The sequence below is a fragment of the Labrus bergylta genome, chromosome 2 (genome assembly GCF_963930695.1).
Source record: "Labrus bergylta chromosome 2, fLabBer1.1, whole genome shotgun sequence".
NCBI lineage: Eukaryota > Metazoa > Chordata > Actinopteri > Labriformes > Labridae > Labrus > Labrus bergylta.
In genome coordinates, this window is record NC_089196.1 from 17,329,571 (window position 1) to 17,339,801 (window position 10,231).

Consider the following 10,231-nt stretch of genomic DNA (forward strand, 5'->3'; position numbering starts at 1 on the left):
TACAGGAACAGACTGAAGAATCCTGGAGAGGGTCCTGAAGTCAGCCCTACTCTTCACAGGGAGTGCATAGAAGGATTTCATCCATCCACAAATATAGTTTACTAAACTACACTTGGCTATTGCATGTGTTACATGTAGTTTAATGTAAGAGCGTGACAAAAAAAATATCTTGAATCTTGAATTCTAAATGTATTGTGCTGTGTGTATTGATTCAGACCTACAGTAGACTGGCTGACTGGCTGCTATAAATTACACCACTGTCTCTCAAGAGTATTCTAGGCCCTAGAGTTTAATAAACACGTTTTCTTGATTGTCCAATAACAGTACCTATAGGTAAAGTGAACAACGACAGCATCTGTAGTTGAGATAAGGCAAATTGCCCTCGGTCAGTTTGTGAGAAAGAAAATCACAAATGCCATATAGATCGTATAGTGTGGTGATGATTAACTTGTAGTACAAAATATATTAATAAAGAGGACGGTGCATGGGTGTAGATGTTTCACTTATCTCTCTTGCTTATCAATGAAATGTTGAAAACTACATTTTTATTTTATTTATTTATTAGAATATTTTTAACTACCAAATTAGAAATAACACTGAACAGCATATGTCTCATTAGATTAAAAAAAAAATAGATATTCAAAATGCAATGACTACACACGCTCTCATAATGATCAGAAGCTGATCGGTGATCACGTGATCGATATTTCGCCCCGCCCCCTTTGACAGGCGGAAGTCGTTTTTGATTGCGGAAGTGTACATGTACTGTAGGCGCTGCCTACCGTAACAATCTGGTTTAGGGCGCTATACATTTTGTCGTGTTTCGATCCAGTTGTGTGTAAGCCCGTAGGAGCTTCAGTCTACAGCTCGATCGGGTAAGAATGAAGACCAAGTTAACCTGATTGTTGTTAGCTTCTCTTTTAGCTTTTGGCTAAGTGAGCGCGGCTAACGCGATGTCGTTCAGAAACATTGATCTCTGCAGTGACAGGTTAGCTAGATACCAAGAGCCTGAAGGGAAAACATGTGTATACATATATTTTTGCTTTCTGTGGAGAATGCCAGAAGACTGATCGACCAAATACATGTTGAATTAGATGAAAGAAACGTAGTGTCAGTAAAGGGCCCTCCGTCTTATCTACCACCCAACATTTAAATCTAAAAGTTTGACAATATTCATAAAGTAAGACTGTTTTAAACTATGCTCTTTGTTTTATTCTATCGGTTTTCATTAGTTTACTCATGGATCAAACAGTTTCAAACGAGTACTGGTGAAGATAGTGTTTGTAAACAAGTTAAAGTGTGAGTAATGTACATAGTTTTAATACAGTATTAAAGGTGTTATATCAACTACATGCACTCAAAGAATCTAAACTGAATGTCCTACTTCTGAAGAAAAGCTCCTTTTAATGTTGTTGTGTTATTGGTTATACATTGTTTTTGTAACTATTAATGTGTAATGATTTAGCTGCATTTGATAAGTGTAGCTTGTCAAGGGTAGTTTAATGTTAACTACATAATATAATGCATCAAATATTTGATATGTTTCCTGTTTATTTTGATTGTAGCCTAAATCTGGGAAGTATGGACATATTTAGTATAGTATAGAAAGCATTGTTGACTTGTACTGTTCTTTAAACTATCCTGTAAATGAGCCTTTTTGTGATCATTTTATAAACGTGAACAAAAGAGAAGTTAGTCAATACAAAAACGAATAAAACAATTAAGGCTTTTTTTTTTTTTTTTCCGCCATCCCCTCTTATCAGAGCCACTCCTCTTGAACTGTAAACTATTTGTCCACTCCTCTCTCGGCTCTGTCTCGCCAAGATGCCATCATGACAGAATCAATGCGAGTCTCCTGACTGTTAGTCAGCATGCTGAGGAAGCGCTCGCACACATTTGTCTTCTTTTGATCGATAAAGAGTAGAAACTCAGAGTCATAATGAATGGACCGTCTCAGCAGGGTCTAAATATACTTAGTCACATCAGTTGTGGCCTCAATACAGGGGAATGAGGAGAGACACTACGTCTTTGTGCTAGTTTGTACAGGATAGTGTCTCATTCCTGCACTCCTGTAGAATTCATTTATATTCCCCTTCGTATGCAGACTTAATAGATAATAAAATAATCTAGCCTTAGTCTTTAGAAAAGATCATCAAATCCATATTAACACAGGTATGACATATATTTGAGCTACATTTTCCCACCAATATTTTAGGACATTTTATGATAAATACTTTTATTCATCCATCTAGAAATCCCCTAGATCTGGTAGTGCTTTTAGGATTGAATTCCTATAAAGTATTAGTTTAGTTCCCCTGTGGACCGGAGTTCTTACTCATTCATTATGCCCTTACATGTTAAGACTCTGGTTCTGGTTAGAAGATGCTCCGTAGTCCTAAGAAAAGGAAAAGTCTCACAACAGTGAAAGTTATAACGCACACTGTGTCTGACACCAACTGAGAGACAAATCTACAATAAGTTGTCCACCACTGGTGTTACATACAGTAGCCGAGGTCATTTCAGTAATTCCTGTATGTCGTTTCTGTTTTCAGTCTTTCCTGTTTTCCCAGCTCTTCAGTCTGTACATTTTTTTGTAAGGGACAGCAGAAAGTCAACCGAAACATTGACACTTGCAGTGAGGCATTACAGTATTGAAGATGAATTTTACACGTATAACCAGAGCGATACTGTATTCAGCAGCCTCAAATAGGGCTGTTAAACAACCATAAACATAAATAAGTTACAAGTTACAGTATCGTAATGTCAGAGCATGTAATAAACAAAAACAATTTAAAAAAGATCCCTATGGCAACATGCAAAACAAAACAAATATCTACTTTACATGAAATCTACATTACCCTAAGACCGACCTTTTTGAGGACAGAAGTTTCAGTTTCTGTCTTGTATGAGTTTACAGTCGGGACGCTTGAATTATGAAGTCATCAGAAATCCCTGTTGTGCATTATTTTTTTTTTCAAAAGATCTAAACGAGGTCCGAGCTGAAAGATTTTCAGCGTTAATCTTCGGATTGTGCGTTCGATGTTCCAGGTTGAGCTGCGATGATGGCGGACCACGGTGACGTCAGTCTGCAGCCGGAGGAGCGAGTCCGAGCGCTGACCAAGAAGGGCAGCTCAGTGGAGGTAAATGAAGATGTTCCTCCACGCCGCTACTTCCGCTCTGGCATGGAGATGATCCGCATGGCCAACGTGTACACAGAGGAGGGCAACATCGAGCACGCCTTCGTCCTCTATAATAAATACATCACGTGAGTGTTGACTTAGCTGATTATCAGCTTTTAATGAGCTTTTCATTGTATTTGGCTCGCTCTTAAGTAATTTGTCCTTTGTTCTGATGTGTTTGGTCCTGCTTCTAATAAATAAATACTGGAAAGAAAAACAAACACATTATCAGGAGTAACTGAATTACTTCCATCAAAAGTCAGACTTGTTTGTCTGAAAACAGAAGGATTACAACATGTGCTACCTCCGATGAATAATGGGCAGTTGGGTGAAGCCAACAAGAGGCAACATAGTCTATAGTTTCTTGGCGCAGGAAAACACAAATATTCATCAGTGAATACCAAAAAACATTCTTCTTTTTTCCAAAGTCTCTTTATAGAAAAACTTCCAAAACATCGGGATTACAAGACGGCTAACATCCCAGAGAAGAAGGACACACTAAAGGTATGAAACCAGTGTCTGTTCGTCGTGTTTAACAGATTTGTATTGTTTGCAATACATTTTTAAGATCCACATTTTGCTCAATTTTCTTTTCTTTTGTAGAAACTGAAGGATATTGCGTTTCCTCAAGCAGAGGTTCTGAAAAAAGCTCTTCTGAAGAGATATGAAGAAGATTATACACACTATCTTGTCAAAAAGGTAATCTGTTTTACAAACAGAGATTTGTTTCTTTACAAGCATTTATTCTTGCTTTTTACGTTTGTTCATTTCGCTGCTTTAAGCAACATATTGAGTTTAAAATGTGAGGAGAAATTATTACTGTAAATAGTTTAGGTTTTGCAGATATCCTATGATTAGGTCGCGGCTCATGTATGTGTTAACTTGTATTTCTCTCTTACCATGTTACTCACGGTAAACATGTTTTTCAATGTGAACCTTGAACTGGGCCGGCGCATGCGCAGTGTGTCGTGTATGTGCGGCGAGACTGGCTGCAGTCTGTTCTGTGTCCACCGGGAGGTGAATAAAGTTTCAACACCAAATTAACGTCGTGTTTATTACAGTTAACAGTATGGAGGCTAATTTTCCTTGTAAAATGTGTTCATTCAGTTTTCAAAATGAAACAGAAAAACACAATTTTTCCCAATATTTCTTTCCGAAACAAAAAAAAATTCCAATTGTAGTGGCTTGATCTTGCCTATCAAAAGTTTGAGCCACTAAGGGGCTGATAGCCTACCGTACTTAATTGACGCGCTGTTTCCATGTTTCGTGGCAATAATTCAATCAACTCCGTGCTGTCACACTCAAGCGAGTTTATCTGAATGGTTCATTAACAATACATATTCTGGTCGTCTACATACACTTATTCCATTATAACTTGAATGCTTAACAAAAGCCAGGATAAATGTTCCATTCACGATACATTTCATACAGCGGTCAAAAACTGTGCGCCTCTCACGGTGGGCTGCTCACCTGTCCGTGATTAACTCTTCCTCTACTTGTAACCTTCCCATCACCAAAGTGAATATGCCACCTACTGTGACCACAAGAAACTACCACAGAGCACACATACATACTGAACACACAAATGGCTCTAACACCAATATTAGAAATTCAATTTGTTTTCAAAATATTGTTGGAAAAAAGATTAGAATTATTTAAGAACTACTGCCATTAGTATAGTCTGTTAGATTCTTCTGTTGGAACTAAGTCTATAGCAAACATTCTATTATTACTGAACTACTATTCACTGAACATGTTCATTGATGCTGAACTAACCTAATTTAGGTTTCCTGTCCCATAACTGTCAAGGTCTGTTCACACTAATACAGTCCATACCATGTTCTATTTAGTGTTTACATTGTGTGTCTCTTTAGTTGTCAGTGTGGTTAGTTTCACTATGTGCAGCTTTGCATCTTGTCTTGTGTTTCATCCTGTCCTTTTCTTTTGACGTCGCATTATAGGAACCAACCCTGACTGAACTAGACTCTTATCTGCTGACGTAAACACAGCCCTCCAATGCAGCCTGCCATACTTAAATAACAGGCTGCATGCAGTAATATATGGGTCAAAATCAGATATACAACACAGCTGGGAAATAAAGAAATATCTGATACATGCAGTGTGTGCTATAAAAACACAGGACACTGATTTTACAACATGTTGTTTGATCCCTGATAAGGGAAACATCAATCAGCAAGGGTTGGATAATTCACAGAGTATATGGAGGCTAAACAATAACATTGACCTTGAATCGTCACATTTTATTACAGTGAGTGAAAGTTAAAGTTTGAGTTCACACCTTACAGGGATTATTCTGCAGAAACACTTCATTATTGTCAAAGAGCAAAAATCAACACATATCGAATCATGTGACTTCACTTTTTATGTCTCTCTTTGAATACAAAAAAAGATCATCACAACAGGCACCACCTGTTTAAACTTGAATATGTATGATGTGTTTGCTATTCACTCAGAAAGAGGAGGAGGAGGCCATTGCACAGGAGCAGTCCAGACAGCGAGCGCTCGATGCGGAGCGGCAGCGCGTGGCCGAGATGCAGCGGCGGCAGCGGGAGCAGGAGCAGTTCGGTGCCTTTGAGGAGATGATCCGCCGCCAGGAACTGGAGAAGGAGCGCCAGCGGGTGCTCCTGGAGTTTGCCACCCCTGTTGCGCCTTCCCCTGATACGCCCCTTATCCCAGGCATCCAGGGCCCCTCACTCGTCCCACCCTCTGCCCCGCAAAGCCCAGGGGACCTCTCCAGCAACCACCAAAACCACCGCCCCCCTGCAGCCAGCAGCGTGCCCGGCTTCGACCGCTCGCTGAAGCCCGGCTCTCTGGTCAGCCCGGGAAACAACAGTGAGTTAATCTTTTTCTGCCACAGGGAGTGGGGGTGGGGGAGGGGGCCCGGGCCTGGGCCTTCAGAAGATTTAAGTACTGCCCTGCTCCAGCTTTAAAGTGTTTATTCTTCTGAGCTGATTTCTGTCCCCCTGACCTACTTAATTTCCAGTTTAGACCATGCTGTGCTCCAGAACAAGACGAGGCGCTAACTTTCGCATTCAGCTTTTGTTCACTCCTCTACATGGTGTTTGCAGATACAATGGTGGATGCCCTTCGGCAGTTGGCTGTTCCCGCTGAGCTGTGCCGGAGCTTTCTGAGGTTGGCCGAGGCCAACACAAGCCGAGCTGTAGAAACTTGTGGCATCCTGTGTGGCAAACTGGTAAGACTCTGAATCCGAGAGACTTTGTTGAACCAGTGGCTCTGAATAGATCTGTTACAGGAAGCACAAAGAAGAGATGCTAATAAAAGCTTTCACAAAATTTGATCATCAACTTCGCACTGCTGAGTTCCATAACTTGAGACACTTAAATAAAGAATTCCCCTTTTCGTTCTCCAATGAGTGTGTAAGGAATGTGGATTGTTGGTTCTGAATGTAGCTGAGACATCAGCTGACCTCTCTTCACTAGAGGCCAGAATTTAATCTGTCACTTAACTCAGAGTCCCAGATCTGCTCAAGCTTTATTTTGATTACATAAATGAGGTTACCTTTACACTCTTTCACTTTTTCATCAGCACGACTTAACTTTTGGAACAGCAGCAAACCGGTTAGAGTGCAGTCAAAGTAGTTCTCAAAAGCCTTTTTTTTTTTTTTTTTTTTCTTTGCTTCATTTAAAGGAATGTAATGATATGACACTTTCTCTGTTTGCCACAGAACAGGAATGCCTTCACAGTGACCCACGTCATCGTACCAAAGCAGTGTGGTGGACCGGACTATTGTGACACAGAAAACGAGGAGGAACTCTTCCTCATCCAGGACCAGTATGATCTCATTACCCTGGGATGGATACATGTGAGTGGAGTTAGACACATTTGACCATTGCTGTCAAACAAGCTCCTTCTCAAACGTTGTAAACCCAAATCAGCAAAAGTATCTCTTTACTAAGGAGTACAAGCGTATCCTTCAGTACCGTTGAATATATGTATACTATATGGTCATTCTGACTTATGTGAACATTCGGCTGCTTTAGAAATAACACTGACAATCTGCCTACTAAATGGAAACAAACAGTAAATATCTGTGCACTGAAGTCTGCCCTACATGTGTGTTTAAGACCCACCCCACACAGACCGCCTTCCTGTCCAGCGTGGACCTCCACACACACTGCTCCTACCAGATGATGCTGCCGGAGGCCATCGCCATCGTCTGCTCACCCAAGTTTAATGAGTGAGTCCGAAACCAGCTGCTGTCCTGTCATTAGAAACATTTCAGTGCATTACTCTTAAGTCTCATTATCACCGGAGTACGACTGTGTAACTGTGTGTGTGTATGTGTGTGTTTGATCCAGAATCGGCTACTTCAGGTTGACAGATCGAGGAACAGAGGAGATCTCTACATGTAAACAGAAAGGATTTCACCCTCACAGCAAAGACCCCCCTCTATTTACAGTAAGAACACACACCACTTATCAGGCTGCCCTGGCTTTTTTTTTCTCTAATTATCTATTTTTATTCTGGGAATAACCGACTATAAATACTGGTATTTACCTTTTTGTTTTCTTAACAATGTGCTGCGCTCTATTTCATATTTCTTTATTATAAGGATGGGAATCGAAATGATTTTATTCATATTGATGCCATTTTCAATTCTGATTATCAATGTGATTCTTTACTGACTATCTTATTGATCCACCCGAGCTGTTTTATTGCGGAGATATGATGAAATGAGAGTGTAGTTGTATGCATTAAGTTCTTCTTATTTAAAGAAACAATCTGATGACCCTGCCTGCATTATGTTAATTATGATAAAGATATATATTGATATGTTAGATATTTATCCTTTGTAAAGTAAGTGGTGCTGGGTTACTAGGCAGGGATACTCTTGCATCAAGTAAAACATTTATGGCATTTCTGTAAGTCAAGTCCCTGTAGATAGAAGGATGCATCACATTTTTACATTATATTATAATTTTAACCAGCAATGTTGACTTCTTTCTTTATGAATGAAGCCTTTACTTTGTATTCTTTTACCTGCCCTCCCCAAACACTCCTTATAGTTTTATTAGTTCTTCATAAATAAAAAATTATAACGTTTTATTAGTCACATGACTTGGACGTTATTGTTTTGGTAAGGCGAAAGACCTAATACCATTGATAAAAGGAATTTACAAGCTTGGAGGCTTCCAATATTGATGGTTTGTAAAAGTCTATAATCTCCAAGTTTTTATTTCTACTTTTTAAAAATAACTCCCTTAAATAATGTAAAGTGTTCATATGTGCTGAGTGTTAACTTTACAAGCGGTAGTTAACATGTATTTTCCCTCTCCATGTTACACTAATAAACTCGTCTTTCTTTCTCCTCTTTAGCACGCCGCACACGTCAACATCACAGACAACACCGTGTCCATGTTGGATTTGCGGTGATCTTTTTTCTTTTTTTTTTTCTTCTTCTCCGTTTCCACCAGAACACTCACAGACTGTTTTTATCAAGCTGCAGACATTTAACTTGAGAAAACACTCATATTGTTGGTTTAAGGACGGTACTGAGCAAACACCCGCCTCGTGTTTAACATTTATATGGACTTTGATTGTTCTCAAAGGGAACAACTTTTTTTTTTTTGCTCTTTAAAAAAAGAATCAGTTTATTATTGCACTTTCTAAGCAAACACCTTCTATCTGCTTCATGGACCAGTGATCCTGCAGCTCTTCAAGCCCTCTGTTTGTCAATGTGTGCTCATGTTCCTTACAGTTTCATTTTTTTTTTTTCGCCATTATAATAAAAAAAATGACATTTGTGTGTGACGTATCCGGTGACCCAACCTTTGTTTTATGTTTATCATTAAAGTTTGGTTCTGCCTGACTGAAGAAGTGCCAAGGAAGAGAACATTCACCTGTTGTTTGTTGTTCATTGTGCATCATGAAGTTGAGTGTGAAGTCCTGGTTGTTCTGTTCACTTTTTGTGTTCCCTTGATAAGCTGCTGAAGTGCTCTGAGTTATGAGAGAAACGGCAGCCAGTTGTTACTCAGGTTTGCAGGCAGAGTTGCTTCTCTGTATTATATTTTTATATACAAACACTCTCACTCCGCAGTATCCTTTATCCAAGAAAGGACGTCGTTGATGTTTAATCCCTGCTTATGAAGGATACAATGCTTACATGGTTTTATTACCTTCTTATTTCTTTATATTTTTTTTTTTTGGGGGGGGGGAATGGGTTGTTAGTACCCTAAAATGTGCTCATGTTTCAGAGAGGACTTGTGTGCAACAGGAAATCTGAATGTACCTTCTGCTACACTTTTCTAACTACCCGGCCATGTTAAGCTTCTCACAGTTTCTGTTTGCTCCCTTCTCTTGTTCAAACAAGTAAATGATTAGCCATAAATGTGAGAACACCTTCAAAGAATCAAATGCCAAGAAAAATAAATTCATTGTAGATTCCTTTGTCTGCATTGTTGTTTTTGTCATGTTTATCCATCTAGTTACATAAAACAGATTTAATGTGCATGATTTAGAATAAATCAGAGAAACAGACACATATTTCTCATAAAGCTTTCTTATCTCCTTTGGATGATCAAAAACAACCCTCCTTTGTATGGATATTCAGCATGTCATTAGGAGAATTTAAATTAGGGAATCTATAATTTACGATGATTGTATATTTTCTGTAAATTTGCAGAGGGTAAAACAGACATCTGAAAATGTTCTGGAGCATTGGTTCCTAACCAAGGGGCCAAGTCCCCCTTTTTTTTTTTTTTTTTACAACCCCCCCCCCAAAAAATTGGGGTTGTAAATAATCATAATCAAGCATTGTGAAAATGAACTTTTCTGACCCATAGGGGGCGGTAGAGTACGGTTGTTGTGAGTGTTAAACACGACATGGACGTACAAATTAATCTGGGTTGTTCTTCTTTATCTTTAAAATTTATATTTTTCCCTCAAGCGGAGTTACAACCTATTAACAGAGCTATAAACAAATGTCCTCATTCAACTGACCCGTACCTAAAAATATAAGCTAGACTACAAACTCTTCCTGCGGAGGGCAGCACAAGTGTACAGACTGCCGG

At 39.2% G+C, this 10,231-nt stretch overlaps 1 protein-coding gene across 2 annotated transcripts; it reads left to right on the forward strand.

The window, feature by feature from the left end:
- Nucleotides 1-726: 726 nt before the first annotated feature.
- LOC109989152 (STAM-binding protein-like A) lies at nt 727-9,605 on the forward strand. Of its 2 annotated transcripts, none has more exons than XM_020640792.3 (10): nt 727-875; nt 2,982-3,265; nt 3,608-3,683; nt 3,783-3,878; nt 5,654-6,032; nt 6,269-6,393; nt 6,886-7,023; nt 7,286-7,398; nt 7,520-7,619; nt 8,538-9,605. In XM_020640792.3, exons 2-10 carry the CDS (start codon nt 3,060-3,062, stop codon nt 8,592-8,594), a joined length of 1,290 nt encoding a protein of 429 aa, XP_020496448.2. In that variant the 5' UTR covers nt 727-875; nt 2,982-3,059; the 3' UTR covers nt 8,595-9,605. The 2 variants fall into 2 exon arrangements, with proteins under 2 accessions (XP_020496448.2, XP_020496447.2); XM_020640791.3 differs by having other exon boundaries at nt 3,049-3,265.
- Nucleotides 9,606-10,231: the final 626 nt, after the last annotated feature.

What these genes read in the sequence shown, in the direction of transcription:
- LOC109989152 (XM_020640792.3), top strand. Translation starts at nt 3,060, where the DNA reads ATGATGGCGGACCACGGTGACGTCAGTCTGCAGCCGGAGGAGCGAGTC. An exon ending in AGAAGAAGGACACACTAAAG is followed by an intron (nt 3,684 to 3,782) that starts GTATGAAACCAG and finishes TTTCTTTTGTAG; the next exon opens with AAACTGAAGGATATTGCGTT. An exon ending in GCATCCTGTGTGGCAAACTG is followed by an intron (nt 6,394 to 6,885) that starts GTAAGACTCTGA and finishes TGTTTGCCACAG; the next exon opens with AACAGGAATGCCTTCACAGT.